General features: G+C 39.3%; 2 protein-coding genes across 4 annotated transcripts in view; both read right to left on the reverse strand.

Moving 5' to 3' along the window:
• NSUN6 (NOP2/Sun RNA methyltransferase 6) overlaps positions 1-18,649 on the reverse strand; it is a 73,193-nt gene that overhangs the window by 49,242 nt on the left and 5,302 nt on the right. For all 3 annotated transcript variants that reach the window (XM_043564400.1, XM_043564402.1, XM_043564401.1), the window contains exons 4-5: positions 6,049-6,158; positions 4,077-4,230 (exon numbers count right to left, since the gene is read on the reverse strand). In XM_043564400.1, the coding sequence (XP_043420335.1) occupies positions 4,077-4,230; positions 6,049-6,158 (264 nt within the window). The remainder of the gene's footprint in view (positions 1-4,076; positions 4,231-6,048; positions 6,159-18,649) is intronic.
• Positions 14,517-15,821, reverse strand: LOC122473746 (60S ribosomal protein L23a-like). The gene has a single exon (XM_043564403.1). The coding sequence runs from the start codon at positions 15,031-15,033 to the stop codon at positions 14,560-14,562; it is 474 nt and encodes a 157-aa protein (XP_043420338.1). The 5' UTR covers positions 15,034-15,821; the 3' UTR covers positions 14,517-14,559.

Below are 18,649 nucleotides of genomic sequence, written 5' to 3' on the forward strand. Positions count from 1 at the left end.
ACACAGAGAGAATTTCAACAAAAATAAAATATAAGAAAGTTCCAATTAGAGGTGAGGAATAACAAATAAAAATACACTATAGGGAATAAACAGCAGATTACTGATATAGAAGAACAGAGCAGTGATCTGGAAAACAGGGTAGTAAAAGTTACCCAAACTGAAAAAAAAAATGAAAAAATAATTACAAGTGTCAAGGATAGTTTAAGGGACCTGTAAGCCAACATCAGTGCACTAACATTCCCCTTCTTGGGGTCTCTAGAGGAAGAGAGAGCGAAAGGGGCAGAAAACTTATTTGAGAAATAGTAGATGAAAGTGTCCCTAATTTGGCAAAGGAAACAGACATCCAGGTCTAGGAAAAACAAAGAATCCAAAAAAAGATGAACTCAAAGATATCCCCACCAAGACACATTATAATTAAAAATGTCAAAAATTAAAAACATAAAGACAGAATCTTAAAAGCAACAAAATAAGAAAAAAAAAAAAGCATTAGTTACATATAAAGGAACCCAACCCCTACCCTGCACATCACACTATCAATTTCTCAGCACAAATTTTGCAAGCCAGAAGATAGTGAGTGCCACAATGTTTTCAAAGTGCTTACAATCAAGAATACTCTACCCAGAAAGGGTATCATTTACAATTGATGGGGAGATAAGAGTTTATCAGAGAAGCAAAAGCTAAAGGATATCATCACCACTAAATTAAATTTATAATATTAAAGGGACTTCTTTAAACAAAAAGGAAAAGGCCATAATTAGAAATAAAGATATATGAAAGAAAAAAAATCTCATCGGTAAACGAAAATATATAGTAAAGGTAGTGGATCAACCACTTATAAAACTAGTCTGAAGGTTAAAAGACAAGAGTGTAAAATCACCTATACCTATAATAATTTAGATAAAAAATACATAGGATAAAAAGATGTAAAATATGATGGCATAAACATAAAATGCTGGTGGGTGGGGGTGGGGAATGTAGTGATTTTGGAATGTGTTCATAATTAAGCAATCACCAACTTAAAATACACTGTTATATACATAGATTACGTATGAATCTCATGGTTACCACAAACTGAAAACCTAGAATAGGTACACACACAAAAAAGAGGAAGTAATCCAGGCATAATATTAAAATCATCAAGTCCCAAGAGAAGAACAAAGAATTACAATCAGAAAACAAGTAACAAAATGGCAATAAGTACCATATAAATGATCTAAGCAATGAGTGGGGGCGCCTGGGTAGCTCAGTCAGTTAAGCATCCTCTTGGTTTCAGCTCAGATCATGATCTCGCAGTTTCATGAGTTCTAGCCCCATGTTGGGCTCTGCACTGACAGTGCTGGGGAGGCTAGTTGAGATTCTCTCTCTCCCTCTCTCTCTGCCCCTCCCCCACTCGCACTGTCTCTCAAAATAAATAAACTAAGGGGCGCCTGGGTGGCACAGTCGGTTAAGCGTCCGACTTCAGCCAGGTCACGATCTCGCGGTCCGTGAGTTCGAGCCCCACGTCGGGCTCTGGGCTGATGGCTCAGAGCCTGGAGCCTGTTTCCGATTCTGTGTCTCCCTCTCTCTCTGCCCCTCCCCCGTTCATGCTCTGTCTCTCTCTGTCCCAAAAATAAATAAACGTTGAAAAAAAAAAAGAATTAAAAAAATAAATAAATAAATAAATAAACTAAAAAAATTTTTTTTCAAACACATAGCATGAGTGAATGGCTAAAAAACAAGACCCATCTATATGCTAACTACAAGAGATTCACTTCAGACCCAAAGACAAATACTGACTGAAAGTAAAAGGCTACAAAAAAATATTCCATGCAAATGAAAACTAAAAGAAAGCTGGGGTAGCAAGACTTATATGAAACAAAAAAGACTTTAAAACAAAAAGGCTGTAACGAGACAAAGAAGCACATTAAATAATCATAAAGAGAATCATTAATAACAGTAATAATAGGGGACTTTAACACCACACATACATCAATGGATAGATCATCCAGACAGAAAATAATCCAATAACAGCTGTTAAGAACACATCAAACCAGATCGACTTGATACAGGATATTCCATCCCCAAACAGCAGACTACACATTTTTCTCAAGTGTACATGTAACATTTTCCTAGATACACCACGTTAGGCCACAAAACAAATCTCAATAAATTTAACATTTAACAAGACTGAAATCACATCAAGCTTCTCTTCCTACACAGCAGTATCAAAGTAGAAATCAGTTGCGAGAAACTAGAAATCAATCACAAGAAGAAAAGTGCCCACTGATAGATGAATGGATTAAGAAAATGTGGTATATATACATATACACACAGGAATATTAGTCACAAAAAAGAATGAAATCTTGCCGTTCATGACAACATGGATGGCCCGCAAGTGTACTATGCTAAGCGAAGTAAGTCAGATAAAGACAAATACTGTTATGATTTCACTGTATGTGGGATCTAAAAAACAAATGAACAAACGAAACAAAATAGAAACAGAATCATAGATACAGAGAACTGGTGGGTACGACAGGCAAGGGGGTGACAGTAATGAATAAAATAGGTGAAAAGGATTAATTTTCCAGCTATAAATCAGTTACCAGGATTAAGTTATGGGGGTTAAATAAGTTACAAATAAGATTAAATAAGTTATCAAAAGTGGTGCCTGGGTAGCCCAGTTGGTTAAGGGTCTGACCTTGGCTCAGGTCATTAGCTCATGGTTTGTGGGTTCCAGCCCCATGTCGGGCTCTGAGCTGACAGCTCAGAGCCTGGAACCTGCTTCGGGTTCTGTGTCTCCTGATCTCTCTCTCTCTGCCCCTCCCTCGCTTGTACTCACTCACTCTCTCTCAAAAATAAATAAATAAACCTGAAGGAAATTTAAAAAATAAAATAGTTATCAATAAAACATGGGGATGTAAGGTATGCCATAGGAAAGATAGTCAATAATATTGTTACAACTCTGCATGACCACAGATGGTAACACCCTATTGTGGTGACCATTTTCTAATGCATATAAATACTGAATCACTGTGCTGTATACCTGAAATACAATATTGTATGTCAATTATTCTTCAGGAAAAAAAAAAAATGAAGCCAGTCACACACACACACACACACACACACACACACACACACAGAGGATGAGGCGTGTACTAACAACAGAACTGAAGGAGGCAGTCAAAGCATTGATTCCCTATTTCAGACCCAAAGAAAAACACAACATACATATGCTTTATCTTCATATTCATAAGCCATCTAAGAATAAAATATTTGCTCTTGGCCATTTGGAAAGTGCCTGCTTTCCAGAGTTAGCTAATCCAATAATCTGTTACTTCTGAAGAAGTAATTTCAATCATAAACCCAAATCACTGCAACATGAAAACTGTTCCAGGAATCAGGGACATGGTCCAGTTCTCCGCGGATAAACGCACAGCTTTCAGTACCTCTACATCAGCTGTCAGCGGTGGGGTAATGGAGCTGTCCACAGAACTCCTTAAACAGTTTAGGCCGAAACGTGAAGCAAAAGCAGACTCTGGACTGCCCACAGATTTGATGTGTTTAGAGCCAGGAGCAACCTGAGATGATTTAACAATAACTGTATCTTAATTTGGTTTGAGTAAATCCAAACACTAATCCTTGACCACAAGTAGCCATGTGGCTTTCTGGTAAAAATTTCTTTTCATATAAATTTTTTGCTTTTTAATTTTTATTAAAATCATAAGCTTTTCCTTTCACAAAGTCAGATTGTTTAAAAAGCTCTGGATAGGTCACAATTTATCCTTTTTCAAGATGAGTACTGTTCCCCCAAAGATGCAACAATTTTTAAATCAATAAAATTCACAAGGAAAACTGAAAATGACAACTACAGTGTGACTATGTGATTACTCAGGGCCCTTTAATCTAAACGCCTACTCTTTCACCTAAAAGCAATTTTTCAAAAACCATGGAAATACGCACTCAACGATTATTTTCCAGTTGAATTTATACCAACAAAATTTTATAATGCAACTAGATCTATTTTTGACATTGTTTTTATTTTCCTTGAATCACCAGAAAGGATGTACATTTCCCCCAAACAAAACTTGACGACATACTTCAGTTCAGGTAGCCCATTGAAGATTTCTTTGCGGCTTAGCTCAGAAATCCCATTGCCAAGAAATACTTTCGTTCCATCAAATTCTTTGGCTCCTTTCTTACATTTGCCTTTAATATCAGAGTATACAGAAATAACATCTCCAGCTTTCATAACTAAGAAAGAAGAAAATCAGATGATACTAATTAAACTCTGTTTTGGTAGGAGAATAGTGAACATTCTTTAAGCTGGACTAGGGACATGAAAGGGCATCACGAGTGGGTATGGAGGTCTAAACTGGCTCATTATCTCAAAATAACCCCTTACAGAAAATACTGCTTTTTGCTTTTAAATGTTCTGTAACAATAAATCTAACTGAAGACTTTTTTCTAGGAAAACAAAAAAACAAAAGTCTTCAAAACATTCTATCTAAATTGGAAGAATTTAGCTAAGCAGAAAAGGAAGGTATCTCCTACTTGAATTATTTTCTCCAAACCTAACATTCCCTAAAAAATTTCATTTAAATTTTGGTATCTTTGGCTCAATCCTCAAAGTTCTAAGGTTCCTTTAAAAAGATCCCAGGGCACCTGTTGAGGGCCTGACTCTTGATTTCGTCTCAGGTCACGATCTCACGGTTCATGAGTTTTAGCCCCACGTTGGGCTATGTGCCAACAGAGCGGAGCCTACTTGGGACCCTCCCTCCCTCCCTCTCTCCCTCTCTCTCTCTTTCTCCTCCCCTCACCCCACATCCCCATTCCTCTCCCTCCGTTTTCACTTTTTTTTTTAAACGATTCCTCAAAAAAGTATATTAAAATCCCTTAAAGAAATTTTTCTAAATCCCACAACCCTGTTATTTCTTTGCAGGTTTCCTATTATAGCAGTTACAGCAGGGATATAAATGATAAGCACAAACATTCATTCATATATATATATATATATATATACATGTGTGTGCATGTGTGTATATACATGTATGTGTGCACATATACACGCACATACATATACATGTGTATATACTCACAACACCTTGAAACTACAGAGTACAGAATTTATTTCTATGGTTAAGTCTAATTTTTATAGTCATTTCATTAATTTCAGTAACACATCCTGATGACTTTCAAAATGGGAAATTGTATTCCACTTCTTCTTAGACCTAGCCTGCCACAAATTTGTCTAGCCCATTAACTTGACCACAGTAGTGAGTAGCAGATCAGCTTGAGCTAGAACTGTTCACACAGATCAGGGGTCAGTGACCTTTTTCTGTAAAGGTGGTAAGCAGCTGAGGCTTTGTGAGCCACATCAAGTCTACTGGCATATTCTGCGTTTTAAAACAATCTTTTAAAAATGGAAAAACCATTTTCAGTTGTGAGCCACGCAAAAGCAGACATGGGCCAGACTTGGCCAGTGGGCAGTAGTTTAGCATACACTAATGTAGGTCAAGTTATTTATTTCACAGACAAGATAACTGAAGCCCACAGACTGAATAACTTACCAAGAGATCAAAACCCCTGTCTCTTGATTTCAAGCCCAATAAATTAGGACTGAACCACAGTGACTAACTTACTAAGCATAATGTAACAGGTCATCAACTGAGTGAGTAAATTAAGAATATTGACTTTTACTCCAATATTAAAATTCCAGGTACTGAAGGTTACCCACACAGTGACAACAGAAGTCTGAGGGCAATGGACTTAAGAATACAAAATAAAATCTCACTGACATCTTACACTCTATTAATCAGTAACAGTCCTCTGAAGATCATCTCACATACCCTTATAAGGAAAGGAAAAAACTGGCAGACCTTACGTGGATGCCAAATTTGTTACACCGTATCAGATAAATCTCTCGCTGGCTATCCCAAACGTAAAACTTGGAAAATATCCGATAAACTTGAAATGCATCTGAGTGATAGTTAAATAAAGTTTCCATTTGATCATGTACACGGATTTTAAAGAATCTTTTATTTTACAGAGACGCTTAAACATTATACTTACATTTCGAAGCTGACACAATTCCGGGAACGTAGACATGGGCTCCTCTTAACACTGCGTTGCCACACTGTGCTCCCACAACTGCTTCACACTGCTGTTTTTTTATATTCCTCCTAGGGATGTAAGAAGAGCAATTTAACAGAGTAATACACCCCCAACCAAACTATTTAATGTCTCAATCTAAACCCTTAAAACCTCTTTAGTCTTGACTGTCCTAAGATAATCCCACTAATGGATAACTAAGAAAAAGCAAGCTAAAAAAAAAAAGCTGAATACAGAGAAAGTAGTTTAGAGAGCGGGGTGGGACACACTTGAGAAAAGAAAAAAATAGAAAGATGTCCATCTGGTGGAAGGCAATAAAGTGGCACCAAAAACTGCTTACTCATTTAATGAGCATTGCTGTTTTCATAACAGCATTAGGAGGGAAGAAAAATAAAGTCCCTGTCTTCAAAGACTAAAAAAGGCCCTAAACAGACAATAAAGCATTTCTAAAATGATATACTGCTGCATGGTAAACCGTTCGTATTTTAAAACAAAGATGTCTTTTAGTCTTCCTTTACTGTCCAACTTTTTTGAGTGTTTTCCAATTTCTCACTTCCCATGCACTCCTTAGACAACTAACACCTGGGGGTCACTTCTAACACACAGAAAAGACTTTTTCAAAAGTCAGGGGGTGCCTAGGTGATTGGCCCCAAATAAAAATCGTAAGCACTGAGTCTCTGATGAGCGACCCTGGTTGGCAACATCTCACAGGTGTTGTCAAAACTCCTTGCAGCATAACTGTGTGTGTCCTGTCTTCCTTCGATAATCTCCCGATGGTCAAATCTCACTAAGCTTCTCAGCTTTATTCCACTCCTGTCTTACATTCTCACTGTTCATTTTCGATCTACGTCTTGAAGAGGTCTATTCCCCACATTCCAAAACATACTGCATTTCTTCTCACCTTGCATTCTACCCCTTGGCAATCTCAGTATTTCAATAATCACTTACAAAAATGACCTGTGTACTCGTATGTTTGGGCTTTCTAGACCCTGGACTGGTATTTCTCATCACCTGCAGGTAACTGTATGTAGGTGTCCCCTAGTCACTTCAAGCTTACCAAGTCCTAAACAATGTTACCTTTCTCTGAATCACTCCTTCATCCTTAGCACATCCCAAATCTTCCAATCCTTCTGTTGCCAATCTTGAACAGAGTGTCATCTGCCTCAATACCCAAACCGGAAGTCTCAACATTATTTTAAATCCCTTTTTTCCTAAACCTCCTTACTCGACATATATTGCATTACCAAATCATGCCACCTCTAATTCTCCGACAGGTCTTCTGGACCCATCCTCCAACACTGGACCTACATCAGCTCTTGACTTAATTACTGAAATAGCTTTTTGGCTTTTTCACCCTCAACTATTTTCAGATCTTCTTTATGTCTTTGGCATTCTGCAGTTTCATTCTGAAGTAGACATGGAATTATTTTTATTTTTGGCTTCAGACTCATTGTACTTCTTACATGTCTTTTATAAATCCTGGAAAATTCTTAGTATTACACTTTTGAATATTGTCTTTCCCCCATTATTTCTATTCTTTTTTTTTCTTTAACATTCATTTGAGAGACAAAGAGAGACAGAGCACAAGCAGGGGAGGGGCAGAGAGAGAGGGAGATGCAGAATCTGAAGCAGGCTCCAGACTCTCAGCTGTCAACACAGAGCCTGATGCAGGGTTCAAACTCACAGACTGCGAGATCATGCCCTGAGCCAAAGTTGGATGCATAACCAGCCACCCAGGAGCCCCAAATCTATTTTTTTAATATTTATTTATTTTTGAGAGAGAGAGAGAGAGAGAGAGACAGACAGACAGACAGACAGCGTGAGCAGGGAAGGGCAGAAAGAGAGGGAGACACAGAACCCTGAAGCAGGCTCCAGGCTCTGAGCTGTCAGCACAGAGCCCCACATGGGGCTTTAACCTGTGAACAGTGAGATCATGACCTGAGCCGAAGTCGGATGCCTAACCAACTGAGCCACCCAGACACCCCTAAAAACTCTGATTTTAAAGTTGCTACCTGGGGCGCCTGGATGGCGCAGTCAGTTAAGCGTCCGACTTCAGCCAGGTCACGATCTCGCGGTCCGGGAGTTCGAGCCCCGCGTCAGGCTCTGGGCTGATGGCTCGGAGCCTGGAGCCTGTTTCCGATTCTGTGTCTCCCTCTCTCTCTGCCCCTCCCCCGTTCATGCTCTGTCTCTGTCTGTCCCAAAAATAAATAAACATTGAAAAAAAAATAATAAAATAAAATTAAAGTTGCTACCAGAGGGGCGTCTGGGTGGCTCAGTCGGTTAAGCATCCAACTTTGGCTCAGGTCATGATCTCGCAGTTTGTGAGTTTGAGCCCCGCGTCGGGCTCTGTGCTGACAGCTCAGAGCCTGGAGCCTGCTTCAGATTCTGTGTCTGCCCCTCCCATGCTCATGCTCGCTCTCTTTCTCTCTATAATAAATAAACATTAAAAAAAATTTTTTTAAGTTTCTACCAGAGAGCTCTACTCTGCTAAAGTTCAGGGGGAAATAGGATCCTTCAATTTGCTGTATATGCTGTTCTCACTTATGGAGGTTTGAATCTTAGTATATAGCATTCAACCATGAGAAATGTGTATGGCCAGCACTGAATGTGTGTCACTCAAGGGTGGTTTTGCCTGACTTTTGCCAAGCACCTCATGAACTGGCTTGGGATCATATTTTTATGTTAATTTCCCAGACTGCAGGTTTCAAGACCACTTGGGTAGTATGAATTTGAATTCCAAACCTTTATGAGGTATGAACCATAGTTCCACATTCTCAGATTTGTCTTCTTCAACCCAGATCCTAAGACAAGAGAGATCAACTCCTGATTATTGCCTTGCACTGACTGCTGGATACTTCTCAGCTCCTAGGGTTAATAGCCTCTTATTAAAATGAAAGGCCCTAGGGGAGCCTGGGTGGCTCGGTCGGCTGAGCATCTGACTCTTGATTTTGTCTCAAGATCCCAACATCATGGGATCAAGCCCCATGTGGGGCTCCGTGCCAGGTGTGGAGCCTGCTTAAGATTCCCTCTTTCCCTCTCCCCTGCTCGTGCTCTAACACACACACACACACACACACACACCAACAAAAGAAAAAGGCCCTAGATTTAGGAGACCAACTAACTACCTCCCCTCCCACATCCCCCAACCCTAAATATGAGCTCACATGCTTTGTTTTCAGTTACTCTTCATTCTAATCCCTGAATATCTCACTCACATTCTCAACCACCCAGGTGTGCATCTTCTGGCCTATTTTTTATTTAGTATTCCTAGGTTGTGTGTAGCAGAAACATTTTCAGGTTATCTAGGTCACCATATCATTGGAAATACAACACTCTGAAATGGTTGGTTTACAGTCTTGCAATTCATCTGCTTTCAAAAATTTTTTCAAACTTTTTGGACTGCAACCCAATGTTACAAATGCACTTATTATCACAACCCAGTACACATATGTAGGTGTGTGTGTATCTATCAAATGTTTCATGAAACATCTTCACTGTGTGCAATGCACTAGGATACGTTACAAAATAATATCCCATTTCTTTTATAAAATACTAAAAAGACATTATATTGATTTTACAACCTACTAATGGATCGTGATCTGCATGCAGTTTGAAAAACAACTTTATGCACCACCAAGATTCTTTAGCTCCTATGTTCTGCGCAAAACAAAAACAAAAACAAAAACAACCTAAATATTCCTTAGTTGAAAAAAGCTTTTTACGTTTGACAGCCAGCCTCCCCTAACTTTTTCAACCTCATCTTTCACCAACCTCTCTGCAAAAGCAACTGAATAGACAAACCTGATCACTTTTGTCATGAGCCACCTTACATTTTCACACCCCCATACTTCTTTCTCTCCACCTTGCATACCCTTCCCCATCTTACCTCATCAGCCTACTGCCTGCTCACTTTCAAGTCTCCAATGAAATAACATCCACTTGCAGAAAACCTTTACCAATTTTCTTTTACTCAGTCATTCCTATTCTGTGCTCTGATGGCACTTCATGTACACCTTCACTGTTAACGGTCTGACTCACACCAAAGTTTTCTGTTTTTAAATGAAACAACTACGTTTCATTCATCTTTGTAAAACCTTGGGTCCTCCACATAGCACCAATTCAAAAAATGTCTTGTGGCATGGAAACTCGTAGTGTGAATCACAATATTTTATGGGGATAACCACTTCACGGAGAGGACAGAAGGAAAGACTATGGAAAAAATAATGAAATCCTGCCATTTGCAATGACATGGATGGAGCCAGAGTGTATTACGCTGAACAAAATAAGTTCAACCAGAGAAAGACAAATACCATATGATTTCACTCACATGTGGAATTTAAGAAACCAAACAGATGAACACAGGGAAAGGAAAGAAAAAAAAAGAGAGAGAGGGAAGCAAACCTTAAGACACTCTTTTTTTTTTTTCTTTTTTTTTTTTTTTAATTTTTTTTTTTTTCAACATTTATTTATTTCCGGGACAGAGAGAGACAGAGCATGAACGGGGGAGGGGCAGAGAGAAAGGGAGACACAGAATCGGAAACAGGCTCCAGGCTCCGAGCCATCAGCCTAGAGCCCGACGCGGGGCTCGAACTCCCGGACCGCGAGATCGTGACCTGGCTGAAGTCGGTCGCTTAACTGACTGCGCCACCCAGGCGCCCCAAGACACTCTTAACTATAAAGGAGAAACTGAAGACTGCTGGAGGAGAGGACAGTGGGGGATGGGCTAAATGGATGATGGGTATTAAGGAGGACACTTGTGATGAGCATTGGGTGCTATACATAAGTGATGAATTACTAAATTCTACTCCAGAAACCAATATCATATTATATGTTAACTAGAATTTAAATTAAAACTTGAAACAAAGAAAAAAACAGAGTTAACATAGCAAGCCTGAATAGCTAGCCTTCCTTGGGAAGGCATGGCTATAAGGTTGGTCCTTGGCTGGCATCTGGGAACTTAGATTTCAGGCAGGTACTCACGGTTACCTGACAAGAATAGCTCACTATGCTTAAATTGTCTGTATAAATAATAAGGTTGATGGCCAACACTGACTTTTCTTCTGGGGGACCAGAATTTCCTTCTGGGCATGTACCAGGCAGGGAGTGCCTACATGATCACCCCCGAATAAGAATCCTGGTCACTGAGCCTCTCATAAATTTCTCTGGCTGGTAACATCTCATGTTGTCAAACCTGTTGCTGAGGGAACTGTTTCCTGTGTGACTCCACTGGAAGAGAATTCTGTAAAGCTTTCAACTGGTTTACCCTGTACTTTTTCCCACGTGCCCCCTCCTTTCACTGATTCTGCTTCAGATGACTTCACTGCAATAAATCATAGTCACAAATAATGCTGAATCCTAGGAGTCATACTAGAGAGTCATCAAACCAGGGAGTGGTCTTGGAGATCCCTCAACACTAGGACCAACTGTACAAAAACAAGTATCAAAGTGTAATTCAGCTTTCCTGCAGGGGAGAGTTTTAGGCAGGAAAGATAAAAGGACATGTCAAAGTTGATGCAGGGCCATAAAACCTGCCAAAAGCTTGACTTTTTATTGCAATGTTTACAAATAAAGGAATAAATCAACACCATTGAAGTGGATTTTCTGATCGCAGAGTCATACAAATAAAAGGGAAAATAGAATGAAGGTACTCTGATTAAGAAAAAAATATTAAAATAGCTTTAAAAATGAGGGGTCTATGAACTAAAAACTGAGATTATGAGAATGTCCCACTAAAACATAAATGAAAACATAAACTTATTTATTTGGCACTTTTTAACTGCACATATTAGCAACTCTACACCAAACAGGAGATAATGAATATAATTTTAAGATGTTACATATTACTGCATTCCAACAAATATTTTTCAGCAGGGTTGCCATCTGTTTTCATCATAAATGTTTGTGCAATTGCTGGAGTATTCTATTGCATGTACCATATTATTTCATATAAATAGTAATTGAAATATTAAAGTGCTGATACTAGCAAGATAAGAAAGATAGAAATCACGCAGGCTGAGAGAGGCAAATCTGGCCTCCTTTGGATCTCCAGAGATTTATGCTACTGGATTAGTTATTCAGTTGTGAAGGAAAGAAAAAATTTTCATAACTGCTAAAAAATATTTTGTTGAGATTTTTGTCAAAAAGGGAGGTACACTATTAAAAAAAATGGAGAGGTTCTTAAAAATTATGAACTGAATATTAACCTCAAAAATTCTACTAATCTAAATGCAGTCTTTAGAAAATGCTGTTTGGGACAGGATGTTAAAACACTTTTTTAAAAATAAGTTTATTTATTTATTTTGAAAAAGAGAGAGTGAGAGAGAGAAGAAGGGGCAGAGAGAGGGGGAGACAGAGAATCCCAAGCAAGCTCCTTGCTGTCAGTGCAGAGCCCTATGTGAGGCTTGATCCCAGAAACCGTGAGATCCTGACGTGAGCCGCAATCAAGAATTGGACGCTCAACCAACCGAGCCACCCAGGTGCCCCTAAAAACACTCTTATATCAAGTGAAGGCTGACATTCAATTTTCTTCTAGGTTTTTCACTAAAGTTGACATGGATACCATCAAATGCAGCATGGATACCATCAAATGAACATCACCATAATGTTCAATTTCATTATGTTGCGAATGATAAGATCTTCCCAACATTAAAATATACTTCATCAGTATTAAGTATCATGTTAAGTATCCTGTTAAGTAACCTGAGGGAAACTGAATTTATGGTGAGAAATTACTTTTAAAATTGCTCACTATCTACAAACAAAGTTTAACCTCTATGTTTTGATTTTTTAATTTTAAATGCTTATTTTTGAGAGAGAGAGAGAGAGAGAGAGAGAGAAAGAGAGAGAGAGTGAGCACATGCACACAAGCAGAGGAGGGGAAGAAAGAGAGGACAGAGGATCTGAAGCAGGCTCTGTGTCGACAGCAGAGCCCAATGTGGGGCTCGAATCCATGGACCGCAGGATCACGAGCTGAGCCAAAGTCTGACGCTTAACCGACTGAGGCACCCAAGCGCCCCTGTTTTGGTATTTTCAGTAACTGTATGATATCTTGTAAAAGAGTAGGAAAAGAGTAAGTGTGTGTATTTCTGTTTCTGAAGTCTGCAGAAATGGAGAAAAACAAATCAATCCGAGAAGGACATGCCGCTTATAATAAAACTAAGGAACAGCTAGCTATATTCCCAATGAGGAGGAATAATTGCCTGACAAAGGGAAATGTGGATCAAACCTAGTTCCTCAACAGGGTATGAAAAGGAAAGGCTCCTGGAGGCCTAATCAAGTATTTACTACTCAGAACCAGGACAGGGGGGTCCAGGTGGAGAAAAGACGATCTGAGAAGGTCTTGTCAGTACCCCATTCACAGCATATAAAGCTGAAAGAGGAACAGGACTGTCAACCCTGGCAAGCAGGTGTCTGTGTTTCCCTGAGAAATCTGGATAAACTTCCTGGAAGAAGCTAAGGGAAGGGGAAGAGCAACCAAGAGCAATGCTCCTCGCCAGAGTTAACGAGGCAGAAACACAATTTAAAGCCCGTACAAAAAAAGCTGTGAGCTAGAAGTCTTCACAGAAAGCCTCAACCTTTATCAGCTCCACTCACCAGGACTAGAAATTTGCTGCTAGGGAAAACTTGGTGAAAGCATTTCCAGAAAACACATCTGTTTAGTCGTCTAGGGACACATTTTACCCCGTTCTGTAACATTTTTATGCGATCTGAAGAGAAACCAGAGTATTCTATAACATTTTTGAGCAAACTACAAAGGAGATGAAGCTACGTGAATGTAACTGTTTCTACTCAATGAATAATAAACAGAAAAGATTCATTCAACATGGGACCTATACATAGGTAGGAGCCAAAACAATATTACAACACCAAAACACAAACAAAAACCCAAGGAAAAAAACTCCAAATATGTCTTTGTACTTTTAAAAATAAGTAAAAGGAATAATTCAAAAATGGTATATAAGAAAAACAAGATAAAAAACAGAAAATAGTGGGGCACTTGGGTGGCTTAGTTAAGTGTCCAACTCTTGATTTTGGCTCAGGTCATGATCTCATAGTTTGTGAGTTCGAGCCCTGCGTCTGGCTCTGTGCTGATAGCATGGAGCCTGCTTGGGATCCTCTGTCTCCCTGTCTGTGCCCCTCCCCTGCTCGTGCACTAGCACTCTCAAAATAAATACTTTCAATCCGTTAACGCAATGTTCTTAATTTCTGTTGTGTAACCGAGATAAGAGAGGGTTTAAAAAAAAAACAAAATAGAGAACTGGGAAATAAAATAATAAAGCCTCTGAAATAAGAACACAACAGGCTTCAGACGGCTATTTTTAGAAAGGCCTGTTTGCAAGGTCCGCCCTTGGTTGGCATCTGGAAAAGACTGTGAGAAACAGTTCCCAACACTGATTTAAAACCTTCCCTACTAAACTGTTTGTTTTTGTTGTTGAAAAAATTTATATTTAGATTTAGCCAGCTGGACTCAGTTTAGATGATCCCAATTTTGTTGGCAACATCCAAAGTATCATAGTCAGGAGCCAATGGAACATATGCTTTCTTTTCTCCATTGGGCCTGATCAGAGTGTTGACCTTGACAATGTCAATGTCATAGAGCTTCTTTACAGCCTGTTTGATCTGGTGCTTGTTGGCCTTGACATCCACAATAAACACAAGAGTGTTGTTGTCTTCTATTTTCTTCATGGCTGACTTGGCAGTTAGGGGAAACTTGATGATGGCATAGCGGTCAAGCTTGTTCCTCCTGGGGGCGCTCTTTTGAGGATATTTGGGCTGCTTTCGGAGATGCGGTGTCTTGGGCCATCGGAAGGTAAATGCCGTGCGGATCTTCTTTTTTTTTTTATGACTGTGGACACCTTTCAGCACTGCTTTCTTCGCCTTCAAAGCTCTTCCTTTGGCTTCAGCTTTGGGAGGAACAGGAGCTTCCTTCTTCACCTTCGGCTCCATCTTCGTGATAGGGCATTCCTAAACTGTTTGTATAAGCAATGTGCTTTATTCTGAACACCTGTTTCCCTTTTGGGAGCCTGAAATTTTGGTACATGCTGGGCAGAGGGTGATCACATGACCAGCGCCCAATAAAAACCTTGGCCACTGGGTCTAGTCTCTAATGAGCTGCCCTCCTGGGCAACTATTTTACTCGTGTCACAATTTGTTGCTAGAGGAATTAAGCATGTTCTAATAAGTCCATCGGAGAGAAGACTCTTGGAAGCTTGTGCCTGACTTCTTCCAGACTTTGCCCCATGCACCTTTCCCTTCTAGATTTGCTTTTGTATCCTTTTGTGTAATCAGTCTTCCCCAGGAGCACTACAACATACTGAATCCTGACTCATTCTTGTCAATCACAGCACCTGAGGGTTGGTTGTCTTGGGGTGCCCCAACACAGGAATACCTGCACTGGAGATCCAACCTACAGAGTCCTAGGGTCCTTATAATAGAGAATACAGAAAAGTACAACAAAAATATTCACAGAACTACTGGTGGACTTGTAACTAAAAAGTTATACTGTTTGACTAAAGAGCAAGAGAGAACAGTGAAAATCAAGCTATATCCCAGCCCAGTTTCTAAAGTTCAATGATGAATTCATAGATCTCCAAGTAAAAACTACTCTTGTGGGGGGCTGGGAGACAGGATGTTTTTTTGGCCTCTGAATTTTTTTTTTTTAATGTTTATTTTGGAGAGACAGACAGAGTGTGAACAGGGGAGGGGCAGAGGGAGAGGGAGACACAGAATCTGAAGCAGGCTCCAGGCTCCCAGCTGTCAGCACAGACCCAATGTAGGGCTCAAACCCACAAAGCTCAAGATCATGACCAGAGCTGAAGTCAGAGGCTTATCCAACTGAGCCACCCAGGTGCCCCGGCCTCTGATTTCTTCACAGCAACACTTGACGCCCTGACGCTGTAAAAGCAATGTCTACAAAGTGTTAAGGGAAATAACATGGGACCTGAAACCACTATCAGTCAACCTATTGTTTAAATATAAAGGCAACAGGCAATTCTCAAGCAAGAAAGTAAATACTTTGGAGAGGAGAATACTTATTTTGGAGACGGGAAGCAGACGGGCTGCACACCTGATAAAGGACTGTACTTGCTAACCAAGAGAGCAATCAAGACAACTCAGAAATGAACTATTAGAATTAAAAGTAAGCACTGCATCCATTTGAATTGTGCTTCTAGAATAACAATGTTATAAACCTCCACAATGCTAAAGAACACAGTAAATAAAAACTGGCTGGTGGAGGTTTTAGGGGATAAAATTTAAGAACTTCCTCATTTTTCATAGTGGAAACTCATAAGGTAATAATAGTGATAATGAATTTTAAAAACAAAAAAGAATGGATTTGCTCCTTTTAGAAGTGAAAGGTAGGTATGTGAATCTATTCTCCTAAATGACTTTTGAATACTTTCCTGTTGTAACTCATCATTTGTGTTTTTTAGTTCACAAATGTTCTGATGAGTAGCCTAGATCACTACAAGGAACAGGATGAAAGGGTTGCTAAATTCAGAAAATAATTAAATTATCTGCACATTTTAAAAGAGCTAACATAGCCAGTATTAGCAAGAATAAAAGATCTGAGGGGCACCTGGGTGGCTCAGTCGACTGAGTGTCCAACTTCGGCTCAGGGCATGATTTCGTGGTTCGTGGGTTCAAGTCCTGCATTGGGCTGTCAGTGTGGAGCCTGGAGCCTGCTTTGAATTCTGTGTTTCCCTCTCTTTGCCCCTCCCCTGTTCACATTCTGTCTCTCTCTTGCTCTCTCTCTCAAAAATAAAGAAACATTAAAAGAGAGAAAAAGAATTAAGATCTAAGAATCTCTCATATATTGCTAGAAACATTAACTGGTAAAACTTATTTTTTTTTATTTTTTAACGTTGATTTTTGAGAGAGAGAGAGAGTGAAAGAGCGAGCGAGAGAGTGTGCACGCGTGAGCGCACAAGTCGGGGAGGGGCAAGAGAGAGGGAGACACAGAATCCAAGTAGGTTCCAGGTTCTGAGCTGTCAGCCCACAGCTCAACTCGGGGCTGGAACTCACCGGCCATGAGATGAGATCATGACCTGAGCTGAAGTCAGACACTTAACCAACTGAGCCACCCAGGTGCTCCTGACTGGTAAAACGTTTTAGAAGGCAATAGGTCTCAAACTAAAATATGCACAGACCAATGAACCAGTGATTCCATGGGGTACCAATTTATCTTGTAGACATGCTTATGCAAGCCCACAAAGAAACATCTTAAGAATATTTACTGTTGGTAATAATGAAATGTCCATCAACAGAAGGATAAAAAAATTTTTTTAAGTATGCAGCTATTAAAAAAGAATGAAATAGCTTTATATAGAATTAGGGACAATTATGGACATCTTTCTATCTTGATTGAGGTGGATCTTAACCACACAGCTATACAAATTTGGGAAAACTCAGCCAATGATACACATAATTAAGATCTCTCCATTTCACCGCCTGCAAATTTCACCTTAAGAAATAAAATAAGGAACTCAAAAACTCCTTCTTTTTAATGCAAAAGAAATACATACAGTATTTCTTACAGTAAATATACTTGCAGTAAATATAACACAGAAATGTTACAAGTGAAAATCTCCTCTTGCCACTTTTCTCCTAATCCAACCTCATCAGAGTTAACTACTCAGAATTAACCTCTATTAACAGTTGGATATGACGGCACCCGGGTGGCTCAGTCGGTTAAGCATCTGACTCTCGATTTCAGCTCAGGGCATGATCTCATAGTTGGTGAGTTCAAACCTTGAGTTAGGCTCTGTGCTGATAGTACAGAGCCTGCTTGGAGTTCTCTCTCGTTTGCTCTCGCTCTCTCCCCCACCCCCCGCCTTAAATTAAATAAACTTAAAAAAAAAATAACTTTATGAAAAAAAAAAAAAAATAGTCCAGGATGTGAGTTTAAGCCCCACATCGGGTTCTGTGCAGAGAAGTACAGAGCCTGCTCAGGGTTCTCTCCCTCCCTCCCTCCCTCTCTTTCTCTCCCCTGCATGCTTGCTTGCTCTCTTTCTCTCTCTCAAATAAACTTAAAGAAAGTAACTTTATTTAAAAAAAAAAAAAGTTGGGTTCGTTAAAGCCTCCAGACTTCTAAATGTAAATATACATAAGTGTATAGTTGTTTTTGTAATTACAAAAAAAAAAAAATTTGTAATTATCCTATGCATGGCAACCTCCATTTGATAATTGTGAATTCTTCTCTTATTGATACATATAATTCTCCCCCATTAAAGGCCATGTTTCACTGCACAGATAAATCTTAACTTACTAAACCACTGCCTTACTATTGACTGCTTTACTAAATTACTTTAAAGCTTTCACAAAATAAGCATTTTTCTATTTAATAAAACTCATAGGGGTACAAAAAAATTAAACCATAATTAGGGATTTAAAATGTTCTGGGGAAATGAATTCCTATTATAATATGAAAAGGCTTTTTTCCCCCAATTTTCAAACGTGTCTTCCAAATACATAAATGAGTAGAACATTGTTCTACAGAACATACACAATGTAACTGTGGATTAAGGAATAAAATTTTACAAACATTTCACCTATGAATGTA

Source organism: Prionailurus bengalensis, chromosome B4 (assembly GCF_016509475.1).
Source record: "Prionailurus bengalensis isolate Pbe53 chromosome B4, Fcat_Pben_1.1_paternal_pri, whole genome shotgun sequence".
NCBI classification, from domain to species: domain Eukaryota; kingdom Metazoa; phylum Chordata; class Mammalia; order Carnivora; family Felidae; genus Prionailurus; species Prionailurus bengalensis.